General features: G+C 38.2%; 1 protein-coding gene across 44 annotated transcripts in view; it reads right to left on the reverse strand.

Moving 5' to 3' along the window:
* The window catches only part of LOC149125604 (uncharacterized), a 157,653-nt gene that overhangs the window by 110,052 nt on the left and 20,770 nt on the right, over window positions 1-26,831 (reverse strand). For 18 of the 44 annotated variants that reach the window (XR_016210827.1, XR_016210835.1, XR_016210841.1 and 15 more), the window contains 2 exons: window positions 22,915-23,000; window positions 6,891-6,953 (listed from right to left, as the gene is read on the reverse strand). Coding sequence is in view for 7 of the 44 variants with exons in the window: in XM_089300274.1 (XP_089156400.1) it covers window positions 22,915-22,995 (81 nt within the window). In the remaining 37 variants the exon portion in view is untranslated. Of the gene's footprint in view, window positions 1-6,890; window positions 6,954-22,914; window positions 23,001-26,495; window positions 26,742-26,831 lie in introns of those variants that run through there. The other 26 variants (XR_016210844.1, XR_016210840.1, XR_016210850.1 and 23 more) reach the window with 3 other exon arrangements.

Below are 26,831 nucleotides of genomic sequence, written 5' to 3' on the forward strand. Positions count from 1 at the left end.
TACGACAATAGCATAGTCCTGACCAAACTGAATGAACATATGCCCTCAGAGGATGGAACAAGTAAACATAAACTGTCATCTTTCCAGTTCTTTAAACACAAACAATTTCTTAACTTGTTGATTGTAAAATGAGAAATAAAGTTTCTTAGACAATTTCTAATCACCAAGGGTTAGTCTCCGATAGCAGATCCTTCCTCGGGCTACTACCCAATGGGTAGGATGACCCCAAAGCAGACAGCCCTCTAGAGAGCTTCAGCACATGCAGAACACTTGCGGCCCTTCTTGTTTTCTTATTTTTCCTGTTTTCATTGGCAGAATTTTTTCCCTGCCCAAAGCAGAGCTGCAAATGAAAGCAGCTGCCCAAAGTGGAGGAAGTTCAAACACCAGAGAAGAAAGAGAAAGGAGGTAGGGGTCAAATGAGGAAAACAACTGAGGACAAGAAGATTTCTGGCAGCTCTGCCCTGTGTAAAAATCTAAAGCAGAAAACATACTCAGGGGCTGATGGACTGATGGCAGTTATGGCAAAGGGATGAACAACGGGTTTTCCAATGACAAGAACTAAATATTATATATTTATTTATATTTCATTTTTCAGAAACTCACAATGTTACCAGGACAAAAAATATCTCTAAATATTTCTTTTGAATTTCTAATGGTCATCTTTTTGATTCCTGTTGTATATTCATACATGTTTCTGAATTATGCTACAGAAAAAAAATGTATTTAACATGATTGTATGAATTTCATCTGTTTAATCATTAAAATTTATCAAGCAAACAAAGGTATGGCTATTTTGGAATCCGACTTCAACAGATACATGTAGAGGAATAGTCTATATCTAGCATTTATATTTTAACAATAAGGTTTAGTTCTTCATTAGTTATTAAAACCGAATCTTGAAATTATTATAAAAGGATTATACTTACAGCATTGCAATTAATTACTTTCTTTTGGGGTAAACTCAAAAGAGTTAAAATAAATGCAATTGACAGGGCATTTAACAATAGATTTTATAGATAGATTTTAAAATATTCAAAATAATCTACTCTGATTTTTAGGTATATTTTCAGAAAAATAACTTGCTTATAATTCCTTGCTGATACATGAATTCTAGAAAGCTGGAATTCCAAAGCAGATTGAAAAATACAATGGCGTACACAGACTCTCTGGAAAGCAACTTGTCTGAATATATTTGCAAGTTCAAGTATCTACATTTTTAGCACAAAAACTTATCTATTGCTATGGCTTCTTTAAAAAATGTACTTTAAAACAAGAATGACTATGAAATAGGATCTAAAAATGTTTACTTTATGTAGAAATTTCATAAACGTAACTGTAGAACAGTAAACACTTTGCAGACTGACTGCCAAATCTAGAAGCCTTTTCTTTCAGCCAACACTTTCCCACCGTGAGAACCATTTCTCATTAACAACCAAATGGTTTTCAGATGCTGTGCTATAAGGGGTTTCCTTAGAAACCATTGGGTAAAAGACTGTGGCTTTCTCCCATAGAAATCTCAAGCAGTGAAAAGGCAGATTTTCTGGCATAAATCAAACCCAATTTCTAGGGTTCACTAAACCCTTTCTCCTCAAAATAATGTTTTGTGAGTTGATCTTAGCAGTTAATAGTACACGCAGGAGAGCTGGTGTGAACCAGTTTTAAATGAATTTTATTCCATTTCTTTTGTCATTCAATAGAAATCACTTCCAGGGCTTGTTATATGTTGATGAAGGTTTAACTGTACAACTAATAGAACAAGGTAATACATTTTATTATGGGGCAAAATCTGTGATTTTTTTTCCCCACCTAGTGTGATCAAGTGAATTAATCTTTGTATTGTTACAACAATGCTGTCTTTCCTGACTTCAGAGTTGTGCTTGCTTGCAAATATATTATTTAAAAGAAGGTAAAACAACAGAGAAGTTTCTGTGCTAACATATACAATTGGCTAATATATACAAACATATACAAATAATGTAGGAAGTTTCTACATGCAGACAGGTTCACAAGAAATGCACCAAAAAGAAGCAAAGTGCACACTTGACAGAGTACTTCATATGGAAATCTAATAAAACTATTAGTGGGGTAGAATCATATAGTTCCATAATTTTTGCATACACTGTTCTCTTTGCCAGGATTATTATCACACCTCTTAAATAAATTTAATTCTCCTTCAGATTTCACTCAGATACCTCATCAGTTCATTTATTCATTCAACCAATAAATTTTTACTTATTACCAAATACTAGATTTTTTTTAAGCATTACTTATTTGAAAGGCTGAGTGAGAGAGAGGGAGAAACAGGGAGACAGAGATATTTTGCATCCATTAATTCAACACCCAAATGGCTGCAACACCTGGGGCTGGTCCAGGCTGAAGCCTGGAGCTTGAAACTCCATCTAGGTTTCCCAGATGGGTGACAGGGGTCTAAGTACTTGTGTCATCTTCAACTGCTTTCTCATTTGCATGAGCAGGGAGCTGGAACAGAAGCAGAGCTGTGGAGACTCAAACTGGAACTTGGGTATAGGATATCGGCATCACAAGTGGTACCTTATTCCTCTGTGCCACAACGCCAGCCCCTCCAGGAAATTTTTGAAGTACTTTCATATATAAATATCATCCCAGAAGGAAAGACATAAAAATTTTAAAGGACAATTATTTTTGAAGAGATAAATTTGGGGTAATTTCTCTATATCTGTGTCAGCTGTGACTCTATTTAGAGACCCTTTGAAAGTAATCAGGCATTTCTCTCATGCACACTTTAGAATCTTTATGTTTTACTGTGGAAAGTCTGAAAACAATGTATCATGGGGAGGATCTTTTCTGATCATGTCTACTAGGAGCTCTATGTGCTTCCTGCACTTGGATGTACCTTCCTTCCTCCAAACTGGGGAAGTTTTCTGTAATTATTTCACGAAATAGGTATTATAATCCAAACTCTATTTGTACATAAACTGAGATACATTAAAGATATATGTTGCAAAATCTAAATCAACAACTAAAATATCAACCAGTTGTAGATTAAAATGCCTAATTAATATGTTGCTTAAAACAAAGAGAAAAAGGAGGAAAGATCAGATGAGATAAATACAAAGTGGTAAAATGATAGACCAAGTACTATCAATAAATATACTAAGTGTAAATAGTATAAACACTATCATTAAAAAGTAGACATGTGATTGGTTTTGTATAAAGCATAATTCAACCATACATTGTAAGAAATTCAAACTAAATTCGGAGACATAGATTATTTAAAATTACAAAGATAAAAAAGATATATCCTTGTAAAAGGTGGGTATTTGGCACAGTGATTATGACTTGGCTTGGGATATATGCATCCCAAATAGGACTGCTTGTGTATGACTCCTAGCTCCACTTCTGATTCCAGTTTCCCACTAATGTACCCCCTCAGAGGCAGAAGATGATGACCCAAGTACTTGGTTCCCTGCCACCTATGGGGGAGACACTGAATTCTAGGCTCCCAGCTTCAGTGTGGCCTAGCTCTTGCTATGGCAGGCATTTGGGGATTGACTCAGTAGATGAAAGATATCTCTCTCATTCTCTCTCTCTGCCTTTCGAATGAATACATTTATTTATTCATTTATTTATTTGAAGGGCAGAGTTACAGAGAGGCAGAGGCAGACAGAGAAAGAAAGGTCTTCCATCCTCTGGTTCACTCCCCAGATAGCCACAATGATTGGAGCTGCACCAGCCTGAAGCCAGGAGTCAGCAGTTTCTTTCAGGTCTCCCACATGTGTGCAGGGCCCAAGGACTTGAACCATCTTCTACTGCTTTCCCAGGCCATAGCAGAGATCTGGATCAGAAGTGGAACAGCAAGGACTCAAACCAGATCCCATATGAGGAGCTGACACTGCAGGCAACAGCTTTACCCACTATGCCACCATTTGAAGCGCCAGCTCTTCAAATGAATACGTTTTTAAAAAGATATACCCTGTAATTGCCACCAAAAGACAAGAGTAGTATCTATATTAGTATCAGTTAAGGTAGATGTTAGAAAAAGGTATATACTAGGGGGCCAGCGCTGTGGCATAGCGAGTAAAGCTGCTGCCTGTAGCCATATGGGTGCCAATTCTAGTCCCTGAGGCTCCATTTCTGATCCAGCTCTGTGCTATGGCCTAGGAAAGCAGTAGAGGATGGCCCAAGTGCTTGGTCCCCTGCAACTGGATGGAAGACTGGAGGAAGCTCCTGGCTTCTGTCTTTGGATCAGTGCAGCTCCAGTTATTGCGGCCATTTGGGGAATGAACCAGCGGAATGGAAGATTTCTCTCTCTCTCTGCCTCTGCGTCTCTGTAACTCTGGCTTTCAAATAAATAAATAAATCTTTTTTAAAAAAGAGATAATGGTATATATTAGATATAAAGAGGGACTCTTAACAATGATAAGGTTGTCAATTATTCAAAAACTATGACAATCTTAATATGCATTTATCTAATAGTAGGGCTTCAAATCTAAAACTAATAGAACCAGAAGCAAAAATAAACAAATACACAATTACAGTTGGATACTCTATTAATTCTCCTCAGCAAGAGAAAAACTCATTAAAAATATGGGAGACCTAAATAACACTATCAACCAACTTTACTGAACTGACACATATAGAACAATCTACCAAACAGCAGAAGAATATCCATTTTTTTCAATTGCTAGTGGAATAGTGCCCACCCCACCAAAGAAAACCCCACATATTTCTGGCCAGAAAACAAGTCATAAAGAAATTTAAAAAATAAAATCAAGTAAAGTAATTCTCTGATCAAAATGGTATTAAACTAGAAATTAATAACAGAAAGATATCTACAAAAACATCTCTAAATATTTGGAAATGAAACAAAACACATGCTAACAATCATGGGCCACAGAAGAAATATTTTGAATCAAATGAAAATTAAAATATCAAAGTTTCATTGATAAAGCAGTGGTTAGAGGGAAATTTATGGCACTTCATGGTTATATTAAAAAAAGAAAACTTTAATGACCTAATCACACACCTTAGGAAAACAGAAAAAGAAGAAAATGAAACTAGAAGTAAAGAAAAGTAGGGCAAGAATAAAAAACAATGGTATGTCATTAAAATAGAAAATGAACAAGCAAAAGAAGGTAAAAGCCAATGAAGCAAAGGCTTTGAAAATTAATAACTTTTTAGAAGGACTGAACTAGAAAGAAATAAAAAGACAACAACCAAATCAGAAAGGGAGGAAATGATGTGACATAGACCCTATAGACATTTCTGGTTATCTCTGCTTTATTATCCCAGTCTGCTTTATTATCCCAGCAGTTCTTTATCTGAAAAATGGTACAAATTGATGACCTCTGTGGTCTCTTACAACTCTAAATACAATGTAAATGAATGTTAATATTGCAAAATATGAGTCAGGTACTATGTTAAAAGCTCTATTCTTTTCTATTAAATTTTGGTTTCAATCTATTGTTACTTAACAAAGCTCAACAGTGTGAAAACAGTCCATTCACTCCAGCTATTATTAAGTAAAAAAAATTGTTGGGCAAATTTGTAAAATAAAAAGCTAGAAAGAAAAATTCTATATTTAAATATAGAATCTGAATGTATTTAATCTCTATGGATATATATTAATTCATTGATTTGCATAATGGAATAAAAATAAAACAGGACTCATAGTAATAAAGTAATTTCATTATCAAGAAACTTCACTCTGTATATATCCCACATTTTCCTTATCCAGTTATCAACTGATGGACATCAGGTTAATCCCATATATTAGTGACTGTGACCTAACTGAGCTGCTATAGACATGGGGGTACAAGTAACTCTTTCATATGCTGATTACATTTCCTTTGGGTATATTTCCAGGAGTGGAATGGCTGAATCACATGGTAAATCTATTTTTAGATTTCTGAGGAAACTCCAGGCTGTCTTTCATAATGGTTGTACCAGTTTATATTCAGTCATAAAAAATTACAAGATCTTGTCTTTTGCAACAAAATGGATGCAACTTGAGACCATTGTGTTTAGTGAAATGTCAGTCTCCAAAAGACAAATATCACATCTCTGATTTATGGTAGCTAATATACAGAATATCAAAAAAATTTAATATATATTAGTGAAATTGACATTTTGGAATTTGATTATTATTTTTTTTTGACAGGCAGAGTTAGTGAGAGAGAGAGACAGAGAGAAAGGTCTTCCTTCTATTGGTTTACCCCCCAAATGGCCGCTTCGGCCAGCACACTGCACTGATCCGAAGCCATGAGCCAGGTACTTCTCCTGCTCTCCCATGTGGGTGCAGGGCCCAAAGACCTGGCCCATCCTCCACTGCCTTCCCAGGCCACAGCAGAGAGCTGGACTGGAAGAGGAGCAACCGAGACAATCCGGCACCCCGACTGGGACTGGATCAGGAGTGCCAGCGCCGCAGGCGGAGGATTAGCCTAGTGAGCTGCAGCGCTGGCCTGATTATTGTTTATAGACCTTGTCTATATTCCTGTTGAACAACATTCTTTCTACTTTTAACTTGTTGATATCTTTGTTTAGTGGACTACTAAGCCTGTGATTATAAAATAAAAATATTATCACAAAAGTTAAAGGAAAAAAAAAGGAAGGAAGGGAGAGAGAGGTAGGGAGGGAAGTATAGTTATTTTATTAGGATTGTAACTATGAACTACTTGAAATCTGTTCTTTATATAAATAAACAAATAAATAGCATTTACACAAATATTGCCTTCATTTTAAACAGACTCCCTTTAAAATTTTCCAAATGAGTGGCTATCTATTATTGCTCTGAATACCTATAATCATTTGCAGCTTGCTATTTCTTGACTTAACTCTATGTTTGAATGGTTCTATTAAACATTCATTCTCAAATTAAAAAAAAAAAAAAAACAAAAGGAAATTTCACTTACTAGGTGCTGTTTCCTCTCATGAAGATTGCCACAAAGGGTGATGCCACAATGAACCTAATCATGCTAAGGAAGAACATGAAATTGCATTGTAAGATTGTCAAAGCTTTGAAATACACATGCCATCAAAGACAAACACATTTTGCCTTAAGCTAGGATCCAGTCAATAAAGTACCTTTGTTAAAAGAGCCACTTTTCAATATACTTATTTTTAAGAGTATGAAATCAATGGTTCCAACTACTCTAGATACACGTTCCCATGTGTACCTAAAGTAATATTTTCTCTAGAAAATTATAAAACAAAATTTGTAAAATTACTAAACATAATATGTTGGTTGTAGTCAATTCTAATTATAAGTAATTCTTTTAGGATTTGCTTTTAAAAAGAATTTGAGAAATATGTTACTAAAATCAGATAAAATGCTAAGCTGGAAACTAAAGAATGTGTGATTAATAACAGATATTTGTTTCATGAACTGCAAAATGCAGTCTGTCCTCTTATCCCCAAGGAACAGTTGTGCTATCTCTTTTCCAACTAAAGAAGGTACTTGATAAGCTTCCCATCTACCACCTTGCTTTTGCCTAAAATTATGCGTTGGTTGTATAACTTCTTTTTTTTTTTTTTTTTTTTTTTTTTTTTTTTTTTTTTTTTGACAGGCAGAGTGGACAGTGAGAGAGAGAGAGACAGAGAGAGAAAGGTCTTCCTTTGCCGTTGGTTCACCCTCCAATGGCCGCCGCTGCAGCCGGCGCACCGCGCTGATCCTGGCAGGAGCCAGGAGCCAGGTGCTTTTCCTGGTCTCCCATGGGGTGCAGGGCCCAAGCACCTGGGCCATCCTCCACTGCACTCCCTGGCCATAGCAGAGAGCTGGCCTGGAAGAGGGGCAACCGGGACAGAATCCGGCGCCCCAACCGGGACTAGAACCCGGTGTGCCGGCGCCGCAAGGTGGAGGATTAGCCTATTGAGCCACGGCGCCGGCCCCGTATAACTTCTTGAATATCAACACCCATGTTTATATCTATGGTTCTGAATTTCTCTTGGTATAGTTTAGATATGGTTTCTCCCTCACGGGTTCATATACTGGATGCCTGGGCCCAGTGTGGCATGACTGAGATAGTGGTACCAAAAGGAGTGGGGCCTACTGAGAGGAGGTTAAATCTTTAAGAAGGATCAATAACTTTCTTGTGGGAGTGCATTCTTGCTCTCCAGGGAAGTCCTCAGAAAGTAGGTTGATATAAGCAGGCCTGGTTACTCTTCTGAATCTCTCTTACTTCATTGCTCACACATGGCCCTCTCCGGCACTCAGACATTTATGTTTCTACTTCTCTACCATGCTGTGACACAGTGAAGAGGAACTGGTCACACACCAGCATCAGGGATTTTGTTACAGTAGCACAACATGGACTAGGACAATCTTTACCTCTGCACATAACTATCTTTCTCATGGTTTTTGCCTTAAACTACAATCTTGGGGCCTGCACGGTGGTTAAGCTTCCTGAGCCTCTACCTTTGACACCAGCAACCCATATGGGCACCGGTTCATGTCCCCGGTGCTCCTCTTTTGATCCAGCTCTCTGCTAATGGCCTGGGAAAGCAGTAGAAGATGGCTCAAGTGCTTGGGAGACCTGGAAGAAGCTCCCAGCTCCTGGCTTTGGATCAGCTCAGCTCTAGCCGTTTCAGTGGTTTGGGGAGTGAACTAGTGGATGGAAGACCTTTCTCTGTCTGTGACTCTCTCTCTCAAATAAATAAATAAGAACCTTAAAAAAAAAAAAACTCACTACAATCCTATTTTTTTTCTTCTACTATCAAATCCCCCCAGTTATTTTATTTAAGTTTCACTAATTCATTCCTTTTTAAATGTTTTTTTTTTTTTAATATACTGACTTTATTTCTATTGGATATATAGCTAATAGTGGAATTGCTGGATCATATGTTAATTCTATTTTTTTTTTATATATCTCCATAATATTTTCCATTATGGCTATATTAATTTACATTCCCACCACAGTTTATAAGGTTCTCTTTTTTCCATATCTTTTTTGTAAAAACAACTTTATTTAAGGTATACAAATTTCATGTATTTTATATATACAGATTCAGGAACACAGTGATACTTACCACCCTACCCTTCCTTCCACCCATGATCCCACTTCATCACAACTCTGAAGTAACTAAATTTCTTTATACTGAATTGAACAGTGTCCCTTAAAAGTTCATGCCCACCCAGAAACTGTGAATGTAACCTTATTTGTAAATAGGGTCTTCACAGATATAACCAAGTTAAAATGAGGCCATACAGGATTAGAGTGGGCCCAGTGTCCTAATAAGAAGAGGCAAAGTCAGTCATGGAGACACAGACACACACGGAGGGAACATGGATGTCTGAAGAAAGAGGTGGAAATCGCAGTAGTGTAGCTGATGGTCATAGAATGCCACAGACTCCTTGCAGCTATGAGGCAGGAAAAGATTCTTCCCTAGAGTCTTTGGAAGGAACAGGTCCTTGTTGACATCTTGGTTTCAGACTTGTGTCGCTCACAACTTTGAAAGAACAAGTTTCTCTTGTTTGAAGCAGTGTGTTAATTTGTTTCTAGGTAACTAGCACATTCTCCTAATCACAGAATTCAGACCATCCATATTCCTCATTTTCCTTGGCTTAAGGAAGGTATAACTGAACTTTTTATAATAAAGTCTCTGCATTTGATTTTAAGAAACCTCTAATATCCTTGAGAGTTCTCTCCCTCTTTCACCTTACTGTGAGCTTAACCCACAGTCTTTTGCTCTTCTCTTCATTCTTTCCCCTGTAGGGTCCACTTCTTCTCTTTGGATTTCAACCCTTGTTTCTTATCCTTCTTCTTCTTTTTCTAAGGAATTTATTATTATAATTTTAAAAGATTTTATTGATTTATTTGAGAGGTAGAGTTATAGACAAAGAGAGGGAGACAGAGAGAAAGATCTTTTATCTACTGGTTCACTCCCCAAATGGCCATAATGGCTGGAACTGGGCTGATGTGAAGCCGGAAGCCAGGAGCTTCTTCTGGGTATCCCATGAAGATGCAGGGGCCCAAGTACTTGGGCCATCTTCCTCTGATTTCCCAGGCCACAGCAGAGAACTGTATCAGAAGAGGAACAGCTAGACACAAACTGGCGCCCATATTGGATGCTGGTGCCACAGGCGGAGGCTTAGTCTACTAACTCACAGCACTGGCCCCTAAGGAATTTATTAATACATTAGATTCTCAGGGTCATAGCAAATACATGACAATTACTAAACACAATTCTCAGGTTAATTGATGTTACTACAGAGAACAGATTCAGTGTAGTTCACAGATACAATTCTTTTTTTATTTATTTTTTTTGATAGGCAGAGATGGACAGTGAGAGAGAGAGACAGACAGACAGGAAGGTCTTCCTTCCGTTTGTTCACTCCCCAAATGGCCGCTATGGCTGGTGTGCTGTGGCCAGCACGCTGCGCTGATCTGAAGTCAGGAGCCAGGTGCTTCCTCCTGGTCTCCCATGCGGGTGAAGAGCCCAAGCACTTGGGCCATCCTCCACTGCCTTCCCGGGCCACAGCAGAGAGCTGGACTGGAAGAGGAGCAACCAAGACTAGACCCCGGCGCCCATATGGGATGCCGGCACCGCAGGCAGAGGATTAACCAAGTGAGCCACGGCGCCGGCCCCAGCTGGGTACTTTCTAAAAAGAGGTTTACTTAGTTCATAGTTTTGGAGGTTGAAGTACAAACAACATAGTGCCAGCTCTGCCTGGGGCCCACCAACCACCCAGCTACATGACATCACACTGATGACATCTGGTGGGAGTGTGTAAGAGTGATCACATGGGCTGGCGCCGCAGCTCAATAGGCTGATCCTCCGCCTGCGGCACCGGCACCCTAGGTTCTAGTCTCAGTCGGGGTGCCAGATTCTGTCCTGGTTGCTCCTCTTCCAGGCCAGCTCTCTGCTGTGGTCCAGGAGTACAGTGTAGGATGGCCCAAGTGCTTGGGCCCTGCACCCCATGGGAGACCAGGATAAGTACCTGGCTCCTGCCTTTGGATCAGCGCAGTGCGCTGGCCACAGCGAGCTGGCCGCGGCGGCCGTTGGAGGGTGAACCAACAGCAAAGGAAGACCTTTCTCTCTCTCTGTCTCTCTCTCACTGTCCACTCTGCCTTTCAAAAAAAAAAAAAAAGTGATCACATGACAACACAGGAAGCCAGAGTGAAGAAGAGTAAGGAAGTCTTGCTCTTTTTTAGTATACACAACTATCTAGTAATTAGAAATGTGATTAAGAGTTCAGATAGGCCAGCGCCGTGGCTCACTAGGCTAATCCTCCGCCTTGCGGCACTGGCACACTGGGTTCTAGTCCCGGTCGGGGCGCCGGGTTCTGTCCCGGTTGCCCCTCTTCCAGGCCAGCTCTCTGCTGTGGCCAGGGAGTGCAGTGGAGGATGGCCCAAGTGCTTGGGCCCTGCACCCCATGGGAGACCAGGAGAAGCACCTGGCTCCTGCCTTCGGATCAGCGCGGTGCGCCAGCCGCAGCGCGCTGGCCGCGGCGGCCATTGGAGGGTGAACCAACGGCAAAAGGAAGACCTTTCTCTCTGTCTCTCTTACTGTCCACTCTGCCTGTCAAAAAAAAAAAAAAAAAAAAGAAAAAAAAGAGTTCAGATAAAATAGTGTGATATTCTGAAGTCAAAGACACTATAGATATAGTTGAAAAGTGGAAGGTTGTTCAAAGTGTCAGTTTCACTGCTATAGACTACATTTTAGGTACTCTATTAGTTACCACAGATCAAGAAAATATATGGTATTTGTCTTTTGTGACTGACATATTTCATTAAGCATAATGGTTTCTAGTTGCATCCATTTTCTTATTGAGGAACAATATATTTTTTTCTTTTTTTCACAGTGGTCAGTGAACTCTCTACTTAGTGTAGGGTTAAGTGGTTAAGATGCTTGGGTCCTATATTGGAGTACTTGGGTTTGATGTCTGACCGGTTCTTGACTCTAGCTTCCTGTTAATGCAGAGCATGGGAGGCAAAGGTGATGATTGGATTCTTGCCACCCATGTCGGAGACCTGGGCTGAATTCCCAGTTCTCAGTTTGGGCCCAGCCCCGCACTGGCCACCATAGGCACTTGAGGAGAACTAGTTGATAGGAACTCTCTTTTTAACTGTCAAATAAATAAAACTTTTTTTTTTAATGAAAAAGGGGTTTGTCACCAGAGCTCTTTGGAGAAATAGACCTGCCATGATGTATATGTATATTTGTATGTGTAAGTATATGCTTTTAAGATGTTTATCTCAAATTATTGGTTCATGTGGATTGCAGGGACTAGCATTCTGAAACATATAGGAATGGCAAGTCTGAAATTTTTACAGTGAGTCAGTTTACAGGCCAGAAAGTCAGAAACTCAGGTAGAAACTGATGCTGGAGTCTTGAGACATTTTTCCTTCTCTAGGAAACCTCAGTTTTTGTTCTTCAGGACTTCCAGCTGATTGGTGTGAGGTACAGCACGTTATCTTCTTTCAAGTCAACTGCTGTAGCTGTTATCACTTCTTCCCCTCCCCCCAAATAAACCATTTATTTCATGAGTACAAATTTTGTAAGTACAACTTTAGGAATATAGTGATCCCACCGCCACTCCCTCTCCAATACCCAGTCCCATTCTTCATTAGAAAAACAACAACTAAACTGTTCCTTGACAGTCAGACAAGGGCTGTTCAAGTCATTGCTCTCAAAGTGTTGATTTCACTACTACAGATTTCCTTTTATATACTCTATTAGTTATAACAGATCAGGGAGAACATGTGGTATTTGTCCCTTTGGGACTGGCTTATTTCACTAAGTATGATGCTTTCCAGATTCATCCATTTTGTTGCAAATGACCTGATTTCATTTTTTTTTTACTGCTGTGTAGTATTCCACAGAGTACATGTCCCGTAATTTCTTTATCCAGTCTTCGGCTGATGGGCATTTAGGTGGACTGCATGTCTTAGCTATTGTGAACTGAGCTGAAATAAACATGGGAGTACAGATAACTCTTATTTTCTGATTCCATTTCCCTTGGGTAAATTCCCAGGAGTGGGATAGCTAGGTCATATGACAGGTCTATATTAGATTTCTGAAGTATCTCCAAACTGTCTTTCATAGTGGTTTTACCATTTTACATTCCCACCAACAGTGGATTAGGGTATCTTTCCCCCCACATCCTCGCCAGCATTTGTTGTTTGTTGATTTTTGTATAAAAGCCATTCTAACTGGGGTGAGGTGAAACCTCATTGTGGTTTTGATTTCCATTTCTCTGACAGCTAGTTATCCTGAGCATTTTTTCATGTGTCTGTTGGCCATTTGTATTTCCTCTTTTGAAAAATGTCTGTTTAAGTCCTTTGCCCATTTCTTAAATGGGTTGTTTGTTTTGCTGTTGTAAAATTTCTCGATATTCTGCTTATTGATCATTTATCAGTTGCATTGTTTGCAAATAATTTCTCCCATTCTATCGGTTGCCTTTTCACTCTCCTGACTGTTTCTTTTGCAGTACATAAGCTTATCAAGTTGATGTTCTCCCATTTGTTGATTTTGGCTTTGATTGCCTGTGCTACTGGAGTCTTGTCTAAGAACTCTTTGCCTGTGCAAAAATAGGGTTTCTCCAATGTTCTCTAGTAACTTGATGGTATCAGGTCACAGATTTAGGTCTTTAATCCATTTTGAATGAATTTTCATGTAAGGTGTAAGGCACAACTCCTGTTTCATACTCCTGCATGTGGAAATCCAGTTTTCCCAGCACCATTTGTTGAAGACTGTCCTTGCTCCAGGGACTGGTTTTAGCTTTTTGGTCAAATGTAAGTTGGTTGTAGATGCTTGGATTGATTTCTGGTGTTTCTATTCTGTTCCATTGGTCTATCTATCTGTTTTTGTATCAGCACAAGGCTATTTTGATTATAACTGTCTAGTATGTCTTGAAATCTGGTATTGTGATTGCTCTGGTTTTGCTTTTGTTGTGTAAGATTGCTTTAGCTATTCAAGGTCGCCTGTATTTCCATATGCATTTCAGCATCATTTTTTCTAGATCTGAGAAGAATGTCTTTGGTATCTGGATTGGTACTGCATTGAATCTGTAAATCGCTTTCGGAAGAATGCACATTTTGAAGATATTGATTCTTCCAATCCATGAACATGGAAGATTTTTCCAATTTTTTGTATGATCTTCTATTTCTTTCTTTAATGTTTTATAATTCTCATCGTAGAGATCTTTAACATCCTTGGTTAAGGTTATTCCAAAGTATTTAATTGTTTTGTAGCTATTGTGAAGGGCTTGATCTTAGAAGTTCATTCTTAGCCTTGGCACTGTCTGTGTTTACAAAGGCTATTTTTTGTGTGTGTGTGTATGTATTGATTTGATATCCTGTTACTTTAGCAAACTCTTCCATGAGTTCCAATAGTCTCTTGGTGGTCTTTTGGATCCCCTATATATAAAATCATGTTATCTGCAAATAGGAATAGTTTCACTTCCTCCTTCACAATTTAAATCCATTTGATTTCTTTTTCTTGCCTAATGGCTCTGGGTAAAACTTCCAGGACTACATTGAATAGTGATGGTGAGAGTGGGCATCCCTGTCTGGTTCCAGACCTCAGTGGGAATGCTTCCAACTTTTCCCCATTCAATAGGATGCTGGTTGTGGATTTGTCATAAATTACTTGAGTGTGTTGAGGAATATTCCTTCTATACCCAGTTTGATTAGAGTTTTCATCATGAAAGGGTGTTTTATTTTATCAAATGCTCTCTGCATCTATTGAGATAATCATTTAGTTTTTGTTCTTCAGTTTTGTTCTTCAGTATGATGTATCACATTGATTGATTTGCAAATGTGAACCATCCTTGCATAATTGGTCTGGATGAGTGATCTTTCTGATGTATTGCTGGATTCCATTGGCCAGAATTTTGTTGAGGATTTTTACATCTATTTTCATCAGGGAAATTGGTCTGTAGTTCTCTTTCTCTGTTGCATCTTTTTCAAGTTTAGGAATTAAGGTGATGCTGGCTTCATAGAAAGAATTTGGGAGGATTCCCTTGATTTCAATTGTTTTGAATAACTTAAGAAGTGGAGTTATTTTTTCCTTAAATGTCTGGTATAATTCAGCAGTGAAGCCATCCGGTCCTGTTGGGAGGATCTTTATTACTGATTCAATTTGTGACCTGGTAATGGGTCTGCTTAGGTTTTCTGTGTCTTCATGGTTCAATTTGATTAGTTTGTATGTGTCTGTGAATCTATCCATTTGTTCTAGTTTTCCAGTTTGTTGGAATACAGCTCTTTATAGTAATTTCTGATGATTCTTTTTATTTCTGTGGTGTCTGCTGTTACATTTCCTTTTTCATCTCTAACTTTATTGATTGGAGTCTTCTTTCTCTTTTTTTTCATTAGTTGGGCCAATGGTTTGTCAATTTGTTTTTTTTTTTTTTCAAAAAAATCAGCTCTTGTTTTGCTGATCTTTTCTATTTTTTGTTTCAATTTTGTTGATTTCTTTTCAAATTTTAATTATTTCTTTTCTGCTACTAGTTTTTGGTTTGGTTTGCTGTTGTTTTCTAGATCCATGAGATGCATTTATAGCTCATTTATTTGGTACCTTTCCAATTTCTTGATGTAGGCACCAACTACTATAAACTTTCCTCTTAACACTGCTTTTGCTGTACCCCATAAGATTTGATATGTTGTATTGTCATCTTCATTTGTTTTTAGAAATTTTTTGATTTCTCTTTTGATTTCTCCTATGACCCACTGTTCATTCATGAGCATGTTGTTAAGTCTCCATATGTTTGCATATGTTCTAGGGATTCCTGAATTGCTGGTTTCCAGCTTCACTGCATTGTGGTCTGAGAAAATGCATACTATGATTTTGATTTTTTTTTTAATTTCCTGAGACTTGTTTTATAGCCTAGCATGTGGTCAGTCCTAGAGAAGGTTCAATGCTCAGGTAAGAGAAAATGTATTCTGCAACAGTAGGATGAAAAGTTTTGTTGATGTCTGTTGGGTTCATTTGGTCTATAGTGTTGATTAACTCTGCTGTTTCCTTGCTGATTTTCTATATGGTTGATCTGTCCATTACTGAAAGGGGGTATTGAAATCCACTAATACTATTGTATTTGAGTCTATTTCTCACTTTAGATCGTTTAACATTTCTTTTAAATAGCCGGGTACCCTGTAATTAGCTGCATATATATTTATAATAGTTACCTCTTCCTTTATTCATTACATAGGGCCCTTCTTTGTCTCTGTTAACAATTTTTGTGTTAAGGTCTATTTAACCTTAGGATGGCCACAGCAGCTCTTTTGTAGTTTCTGTTAGCATAGAATATCTTTTTCTATCCTTTCATTTTCAATCTGCATGTATCTTTGTTGGTGAGATGTGTTTCTTGTATGCAGCAAATAGATGGTTTTGTTTTTAAATCCATTCAGCCAGGCTGTGTCTTTTAACCGGAGGGTTAAGGACATTACATTCAAGGTGACTATTGATAAGCAATGACTTTGCCCTGACATTTTTCCATAAATATTCCTATTTTTTAGTTTGGATTCCCTTTGTAGTTTTACTTGGAGCTTTCCTTCCTTACCTTCTTCTTAGTGATGACAATGTTTCTGTGTTTCTGTGTGCAGCACATCCTTAAGCATCTTCTGCAGGCCTGAACAGGTGGTGACAAATTCTTTTAGCTTCTGTTTGTAATGAAAGGTCTTTGTTTCACCTTCATTCAAAAATGAGAGCTTTTCAAGGTATAGTATTATGGCTTGACAGTTTTTTTCTCTTAAGACTTGGAATATATCTCACCATTCTCTCCTACCCTGTAGGGTTTCTGATGAGAAGTCCACTGAGTGTCTAATTGGAGATCCTTTGAAGGTAATCTTGTGTTTCTCTGCTGTATAGTTTACAGCAGGAGGGGTAAGATTTTAGTGGGTTGAAAAGTGAAAGTGAGTTGAGGAAGTGAAGGCATGATTATAATATATTTGTAGAAACAATTATTGAAATGTTCCAAAAAACATTTTCCCTTCAGCTGGGGGTTCCCAAATACCAAATTATTTGAGTCTTCCCCAAAGCTGAAACCACTGTAAAGCACCAGCCCTGCAACAGGTGCAATCATGACTATTTAGCTGCCACATTATGGAAATTAGTTCCATGTCACAAATGACCAATTAGGTATTATGATACAAATAAAGGTAATACTTTTAAGAGGCACAATACAATCTGTGGAAAAGTTTTTTTTATAGAAAGAAATGCAAATAAACTCCCTATTAAATAATACTACTTAAAAATGGGTTGTAATTTGTGTTCTTTTCTGGTGTCAGGAAAGATTCAAACTGCTACATGCTGTTAGTTGTGTTAAATGGCCACAATTAAAGTTTGTAAGTTTGTCTGATGTAGACAACTATACATAACAAACAGTACACTCAGGACATAGAGGTGCATAGGATAATTCCAGCATGACAATTAAATAGAACTTAACTTGGTTGTATATCAAGGTAAACATTAGATTGCCTCTAATGAAATCAGAGAACTACTATTTAGACTAAAATGACATCTAAAATACTTTAATTTTGAACTGGATAAATTAATATATTAATATCAATACATTAATAATTAATTATGGCACTATTATATAAAAATGAATGTAAATATAATCTCAGTATTTACTCATTAAAATACTAGATTTTACTTCTTAACTTGTTATTTCTTAACTAGAAATATATAAACAACATATTTGCGCCTCTCTAAGGCTATTACTACTCTCTGAGAAGCTTATTTAGTTTTCAGGAGAAAGGTCATTTGCTTTATGAATTAAAACAAAAATTTTACAAAATATTTCTTTTTTATTATTGGTATTCGTATGGATGACCTATAGTTAATTTATTGTTTTGGGTCTGGTTTGCTGCAGTTTTTCTAGATCCTTGAGATGCACTGAAAGCTCATTTATTTGGTGCCTTTCCAATTTCTTAATGTAGGCACCTACTGCTATAAACTTTCCTCTTAACACTGCTTTTGCCCTGTCCCATAAGTTTTGATATGTTGTGTTGTTATCCTCATTTACTTCCAGACAGTTTTTGATTTCTCTTTTGATTTCTTCTATGACCCAGTGTTCATTCAAGAGCATGTTGTTCAGTCTCCATGTGTTTGCATATGCTCTAGGGATTCCTGAGTTGCTAATTTCTAGCTTCATTCCACTGTGGTCTGAGAAGTTGCATCATATGATTCTAATTCTTATGAATTTATTGAGACTTGCTTTATGGCCTAGTATGTGGTCAATCCTAGAGTAGGTTCCATGTACTGCTGAGAAGAATGTAAATTCTTTAAGTGTAGGATGAAAAGTTCTGTAGATATCTGTTAGATCTGTTTGGGCTATAGTGTCTATTAAATCTGCTGTTTCCTTGCTGATCTTCTATCTGGTTGATCTGTCTATTTCTGAAAGTGGAGTATTGAAGTCCCCCAATACTACTGTATCAGAGTCTAAGTCTCCCTTTAAGGCCCTTAACATATCTTTTAAATAAACTGGTGCCCTATAACTAGGTGCATATACATTGATAATAGTTACATCTTCCTGTTGAATTGATCCCTTAATCATTATATAGTGCCCCTCTTTGTCTCTCTTAACAGTTTTTGTGTTAAAGTTTATTTTGTCTGATATTAAGATGGCTACGCCAGCTCTTTTTTGGTTTCCGTTGGCATGGAATATCTTTTTCCAACCTTTCACTTTCAGTCTTCATGCATCTTTGTTGGAAAGATGTGTTTCTTGTAAGCAGCAAATAGATGGGTTTTGTTCCTTAAGCCATCTAGGCAGTCTGTGTCTTTTAACTGGAGAGGTGAGGCCATTAACATTCAATGTGACTATTGATAAGTACTAACTTTGCCCTGCCATGTTCCCAAAGATATTTCTAATATATGCTTTGAACGTTCCATGTTCTTTTACTGGGAGGTTTTCTTCCTTTACCTTCTTTCATAGTGATGGCCGTGTTTCCGTGTGCAACACATCTTAAGCATCTTTTGCAGGACTGGACGAGTGGCGAAAAATTCTTTCAATTTCTGTTTGCTATGAAAGGTCTTTATTTCACCTTCATTCACAAAGGAGAGCTTTGCAGGATATAATATTCTGGGCTGGCAGTTTTTCTCTCTTAGTACCTGGGCTATGTCTCGCCATTCCCTCCTAGCCTGTAGGGCTTCTGATGAGAAGTCTGCTGTGAGTCTAATTGGAGATCCTCTGAGAGTAATCTGATGTTTCTCTGCACTTTTTAGAATCTTTTCTTTATGTTTCACTGTGGTGAGTTTGATTACAACGTGTCGTGGTGAGGATCTCTTTTGCTCATGTTTATTGGGGGTTCTATGAGCTTCCTGTACTTGGATGTCTCTGTCCTTCTCCCAACCCAGGAAGTTTTCTGCTAGTATCTCGCTAAAAGGCCTTCTAATCCTTTCTCTCTCTCCATGCCTTCAGGAATTCCTAGAACCCAAATGTTGGTTATTTAATAGTATCCTGTAGATTCCCAACAATATTTTTTAGATTTCTAATTTCCTCTTCTTTTCTTTGGTTTGACTGTATACTTTCCTGTGCTCTGTCTTCTAAGTCCTATATTAGGGGCCAGCATTGAGGTGCAGGGGGTTAAGCTGCTGCCTAAGCAACTCTTATCAGGTGCCAATTTCAGTCCTGGCTGCTCTACTTTGGATTCAGCTCCCTATTAATGTGAGTGGGAGAGCAGTAGAAAATTGACCATGTGCTTTGGCCCCTGCCACCCATGTGGGAGACCCTGATGTAGTTTTGGTCTCCTGGCTTCAGCTTAGCCCAGCCAGGAGCATTATGATCATTTGGGGAGTGAATCAGCAGATGGATAATCTCTATGTTTCTCTCACACTCTCTGTCTTTTTGATTTTCAAATAGATAAATAAGTCTTTTTAACAAGATGATCATTAATTTATTTTGGTCCTTTCACTTGAATTCAAACAAGCCTAAAATGTGCTTGGTGTTTGAAATAAAGAGAAACGTAAGACACAATTAAGTGATCTGAATTTCAAGAATTCATATCTAACTCTAGGTTTGTTTGTTGTCTGATGTCAGAGAATAAAATCTTAGTACAGCAAAGTCAAAGAACCCATAAATAAGAAGGATTGAACAGTTTTTGGGAATTAAATAGAGTCAGAGTCAAATCCCAAACCTAAAACTCTGAATTTTCATTTTCACATTGATTAGATATGGAATATTTCATATATACCCAATTACATACAACACATAAGTAAGTGAAAAAATTCATGTGAAAATACAATTAAAAGATAAATTTAGATGCCAAGATGGATGAACAGGGAAAAGATGTGCTAGTTTTGACTAGGGGAAGATTGCAGGAAAAAGTGGAGGAAGTGTATTCTCAGGGGAGAGCTGGAGAAAAGTTTGTAGTGGAAATTCTATAGAAAAAATATGGACAATGTGGAGAAGCACGGAACGAGTGTGCCCACAGTTGTGAGATGGGCACCTCACACAACTACTTCAGCCAGGGGCTAGAGGAGACATCAGCTTCTGAGAGTGAGGTGAAAGCAGAATGCAGCAGCCCATGTCACTGGTGATGCTGCCTGAGGGAGAACCTTGTGGACCACACTGACTTTGAGTCCAGCCTGGAGCCCCAGCAGGAGGCTGGGTACCCACATAATCCAGGAAAAGAAAAGCATATTTCTTCTTCCTCATCCCTATACAAGGGTGCCCAGCAACTGGCGGGGATAAGGGGTCATCCTGACACCAGTAGAGGCTGTGGTAACTCTTATGTGCCCAACCAGGAGATTTTACTAGAGGGAATAATCCATGTTTCCCATTGACTTTGAGTCTGGCTGGGAGGGTTGACAGAGGACTGGGCACCCACTTAGAACTCTGAGGTGTTCCCATCCTCTCAACCTATCACAGGCTCTGGGGCTCAAATTGCCAAGGCAGAGCATCTACAGGCAAATGGTTCTAGGAACATCTCTACCTTCTCTGTGGACAGGGCAGGCTGGGTAGGCTCAGGGGGTTGAGAGGGGATACTCTGCACCCTGTGACTGTAGGAAAATTGCGTTCTATGACTATGGGAATTCTAGGACTGCACAGCAGGGCATGGAGTATAGCTGGGTATCTGGGCAATCAATGTATCAGGTGTCAGAAGCTCAGAGCTCCTGATTGCCTGGGGTGGACACAGGGTTCTAGGATCACACTGAGAACTGCACAGATCCTTTGTGTAGTTCATGTGACAGGGCAGGTGACTGTTGTACCCACTGTGGTCTAACCACAGGCACTAATCACTTTGGAAGAGAGGAGGTGAGGTAGTGATTACACCAACAGGCATGATACACCCTACCCCTGCCCCACTCACAATAGAAGAGGTCTACCATGCCCAACTTGGGTATCACTCTGGATTCTCCCCCAACCCTTGAGCAGTGACTAGAGCTCCCTGGCCTCATGCAGAACATGCCTCTGGGTATTCACTGAAGAAGAAGACACTACACTAAGCCGTAGAGGCATAATTCAAAGATAAAACTTGCCAGTGGAAAAAACCAACAAGTATATCCACAAATGCCTAAAATTAACTCAGAAATATAGGAAACAACAATAAGTAAGAAAGCATGGCTCCCCAAAGGAACACAACAATACTTCAATATTAGAACGCAAAGATTAAGAGATTGTTGAAGTGCTTGAAAAGGAATTCAAAAGAATGATCACAGGTTTACTAAGAAGCAACGAGAAGCAAATTCATGAGTTAAAGAAATCCATAGATTACATGGATGAAAAATTTTCCTGTAATATAGAGATTCTGAAGAGAAATCAAACTGAAATATTAGAAATGAATATTCAATATGTTAAAAAAAATATGGCTTTGGATCGGCGCAGTGTGCCAGCCATGGCAGCCATTTGGGGGGTGAACCAACAGAAAGAAGACCTTTCTCTCTGTCTCTCTCTCATTGTCTAACTCTGCCTGTCAAACTCCACAGCTGACTGCAATAGCCAGAGCTGGGCTGGTCTGAAGCCAGGAGCCAGGAGCCAGGAACTGTGTCCTGGTGTCCCACATGGTTGGAAGAGTCCTAAAGCACTTTAGCCATCTTCCACTGCCTTCTCAGGCACATTAGCAGGGGAAGAATGTGAAGCACAGCAGCTGGGACTTGAACTAGCACTCTGATATGGCATGCAGGGGTCAAAGATGGTTGCTCAACCCTCCATGCCACAATTGCCACTGTGTGTAATTTTTTTGTAATGCATTTTCCATTAACTTATTGAATAGTGTGTGAGAGAGTGAGCCAGAGAGAGATTTCATACAGTGTTGCACCAATTAAATGAGAAAACTTACTTTAAAGCATCTAGTATGGGTCCCAGCACGCTTATAGTAAGACATGTATGTACAAACCTATCATACGACATGCCATTTTAAAATATAAATGCAATATGTATAATGGTATAGAGGGGTGCAAGTAGAAAAGTATCAAGCAAAAGATTTGCTGGGGGTTAGTCCTAGGAATATTTTGGTTGTAATTTACACATATATGGAGAACAACCAATAGAGGTAGTGATTGTTATTAGAACATTTAATCTAAGCATCTCATTCATGGGTAATAACACTGAGACACCAAAAGAAATGTGCAAAGCTAATGAGCAAGTTAGTTAGGAATATAACTCAGAATGCTTTAACTGGGAGAAATAGGTTTTACTCAGAACTAAGTGCTTCAAGAAAGTGTGCTAATACATTTTTAACAATAGTCTAAGCATTCAAAACTTTTAATCTGTTAATATCTCTTTTATTAAAATAACAATAAGCCATACTTTGCTCTACTTCCTTTTGAAGCCCTCCATAATGTCAATATTCTATCTCAGTGTCAGCAATTCTTTTGTTCATTTTTCACTAGAAATTGGTTAAAAAAAAAAAGCTAAATTCTACAGCCAAATGTATCTATTTCAGTATATCTTCAATTGCCTTTGAATTTACCTTTCCTTTTGCCTTTTGTTTCTCTGCTTTGCTCTTCTGCTACTCTTTCCCTGCTTTTGAAGAATGCAAGGCAATGACTTACCTTCTCTCTTCCCCTTGCCTCATGGCTATTTTCAGAACTGATGTTATCACATTGGTAGAACTGCCAATCTTTGACTTTCATAGCACCTAAGGGAAACAGACAAGGTATGGAGATTACTTGGAAGCCTGGTTCTGCAAGTGGAAGAGACATTTGGAAAGGCACTGAAGTAGTCAGGACCCCTAGGACTCACTAAAGTGATCAATCCATCAGTTATTTTGTTATTCACTGATCTCTGAAACAGGCTTCTGTGGAAAGTGCTTAGATTGCAGTCAGTTGAATTAGGTTCCAAACCAGGTTCCACCACTTACGAACTTTGGGCCTTTAAGTTACTTAACCTATCTAAACCTAAATATATTCATCTGTAAAATGGAGCTTAAATCTATTTACCAGGACTATGATTGTGGTAATGGGTAACTGAAATAATGAACATCGAACACCTCACTCACAGCAGGTTCTTGGCAAAATTCTTGTGATCCTGATTTTGACTCAACGGTCAGTTGCTGATTCCTATGTTCTTTTTTCTTTTTTATTCATTTAATAATAGATATTTATGATGAATATAATTTGGGCTGAAAAAGTTATTTTAGACAAATGGTTTAGTACACGGAAAGGGAATTATTTTAAATCCTTTCACATAACTTGTCATTTTGAAAAATATGCAGTTATGTATAATGGTATATAAAAGTACTAGTAACTTAACTGTTAAGTTAGAGATCTGCTCTGGGTTAGTCTCAGGAATGTTTTGGTTGTATTGTATATGCTAAGTTTTTGGTTAGTGAATTTATAAAGAGAATGCACAGAACTTAAGAGTAAAACTGGATATATTTTGGCAAATAGATACAGCGCTGTAACCACAACCAGTCAAGATGATTACCCCACAGAATTCCCTAGAGAACCTTCCCAACCAAGCCTCTCCCCACAGGTAACCACCAATTGCCATTCACTAGCTTTGCCTGACTTTAAATTTCACATGAGACTAAGCAGTATTTATTCCTTTGCATTTGGCTCCTTTTAATAACTGTAATGTTATCAATGTGTATAGCACTTTGTTTTTAAATTGCTGAATTATTCCATCCTGTGACTATGTCACAACTATTTTTGTGTGTACCCTCTATAAGCACTTATTTTGATTTGTTGTTTAGCCTTAAAAATAACATTTGATTAATAAGAATATATCTCAATTATAAATATATTAAGATTCAAGAACAGGCATTTAACATAGTGGTTAATATAGACCATGTTCCATATCAGAATGCCTGGGTTCAATTCCCAGCTCTGGCTCCTGAATTCGGCTTCCTACTAATGCAGACCCTGGAAGGCTCAAGTGAATGGGTTCCTGTTGCTCCAGTAGGGTACCTGGATTAAATTTCTGGCTCCTGGCTTTGGCCCAGTCCTGGCCTCGGCCATTGAGAGGATTTGGAGAGTGCACCAGCAGATGGAAGCCATCTCACTTACTCTGCCTCTCAAAAAAAAAAAAAAAAAAAAAAAGAAAGAAAGAAAGAATTCATGCATACATTTTAGACTCAACAAAAAAGTTACATCTTATACTTTACACTGTTTAATTATTTTTAAGTTTTAACACAAACTCAAAGTGGTCACCCAGAAGAGCAGAAATGAATAGCTTAAATTCTATTTCATTGACTTTAAAATCATTGTACTATCATTTAACTTGAGTCTTATTTAAACATAGGAATATGTAATATTACATGGGTGGGAGATATGAAATACTCCTGAAGAAAGTTCCAACAATCCTAAATCAAAGGCTGGTGAACTTTTCCAGTAAAGGACCAGAAAATAAATACTGTAGAATATGCAAGTATTGTGGTCTCTTTTGCAGTCACTCAGTTCATGTTGCTGCAGTGTGAAAGCAAACACAGACAATATATAAACAAGTAGTCATGACTGTGTTATAACAAAACTTTATGAACAGTGAAATTTGAATTTCATGTAAAATTTCCTTGTGTCAGTTTTGAGTTTTTTCAGCTATTTTAAAACATAAAAACTATCCTGAGTGCCTGAGTTCTACAAAAACATGCAGCAGGTAGATCTGGCCAGAGGACTGGTTTGCTGACACAGGACCTGGGCAAAGTTTTACTTTTTGGTAATGTTTCCTGATGTCTGTTTTGTTTTGTAGGATGGGCTTATTTCTCATTCACCATTACATTGCTGGTACAGTTATTTGGCTATAGATTTCTTTACAGTGGTGTTCTGTTTGTTAGGCTCTCAATTTTCTTTTTTGCCCTTAGAGGGAACAGGCTGTTGCATAAATCCCCAGGGTAAAAGGCAGCTTGAGGGTTACATTGATTATATTTGGTTTTGTTTTCCTCTCTGAATTTTAAAAATTTGTCAGGTCAGTTCTGCATTTTGTCTAGCATCTGTGGCCATCTTCAGTTGAGGATTGGGCAGAATATTTTGTCATGCTGTTAGAAACAGAGATCCCCTAATCACAGCGATTTATCTTCCCACTACTTAAAAGCTTTGTGTTGCTCTACCTTCTTTCCTTACCTTACAATTTTTCAAAGTTTTGGAGGTTAAAGTTCTAGAGAGAGTTTTTGATTCCTTCTTAGGAGTTATTCCTTACCTTGGGCTTCTTGCTTCCATAGCCTTGGCAGCTCATGATAAGAGCCTAGGGTGATTACTGATGCCATAAACAAGAGTGTCAATTTGTTAAGTCAACAACAGGGGTCACTGTGCACTTACTCCTCATGTAGGATCTTTGTCCTTAGTGTGCTGTACATTGAGATTTAATGCTATAACGAGTACTCAAACAGTATTTTTCACTTTATGTTTCTGTGTGGGCACAAACTGTTGAAATCTTTACTTAATGTATGCTAAACTGATCTTCTGTATATAAAGAGAAACGAAAATGAATCTTGATGTGAATGGAAGGGGAGAGGAAGTGGGAAAGGGGAGGGTTGCGGGTGGGAGGGACGTTATGGGGGGGGAAGCCATTGTAATCCATAAGCTGTACTTTGGAAATTTATATTCATTAAATAAAAGTTTAAAAAAATATTGCTAAAATGGATGCAATTGGCTACTTAAGATACTTATAAATGTAGGTAGAAGCTTTTATGATTTACTATTTAATTATAATCAAGAGTTAGATTGATTTATCTACTAACTATAAATGATGGATTTAAAATTTATTAAAACAATAAGGAATACCACATAAGAGGAAGTAACTTTTTTTTTTACTTTTTATTTTTTAAAATTTATTTGTTAGGCAGAGAGAAGGAAAGATCTCTTACTCACTGGTTCACTCTCCAAACATTTGCAACAGCCCAGGCTGGGGCAAGCAAAAGCGAGGAACCTAGAACTCAATCCAAGTTCCCTAAGTGAGTTGCGCATCCAAGTAAGTAAGCCATCATTTGCTATCTCACAGGGTCTGCTTTAGTGAAGCTGGAATCAGAAGCAGAGCTTGGACTTGAACGCAGGCACTTCAATAATAGAGTATTAACTTCTATGCCAAATGCCCATGTAGGAAATAACATTTCCAATGAATGAAGATTTGTCTACTGAATCTAATTTGTTCGATGTAGGCAAGATTTCACATGGCATCAGATTTGTACAACTCATTCAAGTTTAGTTCCGTTTATGTGTTTATTGTTAAAAAAAAGATTTATTTATTTTAAAGGCAAAGAGGGAGACACAGAAAGAGTAAGAGAGATCTTCTATCTGCTGGTTCACTCTCCAAATGCCTGCAATACCCAGGGCTGAGTAACACTGAAGCTGGGAGCCAGAACTCCATCAAGGTCTTCTACATGGGTGGCAGGGACCCAGCTACTCTGGCCATTGTTCACTGTCTTCCCAGGAGCATAAGCAGGAAGCTGGATGGGAAGTGAAGTAACCATGATTAAAACAAGCACTCAGATAGGGGATGCTTATGTTCTAGAGAGCAGCTTAACCATTTGCTACAA

Source organism: Oryctolagus cuniculus, chromosome 7 (genome assembly GCF_051225735.1).
Source record: "Oryctolagus cuniculus isolate XC-2025 breed Fujian yellow rabbit chromosome 7, ASM5122573v1, whole genome shotgun sequence".
Taxonomy (NCBI): Eukaryota; Metazoa; Chordata; class Mammalia; order Lagomorpha; family Leporidae; genus Oryctolagus; species Oryctolagus cuniculus.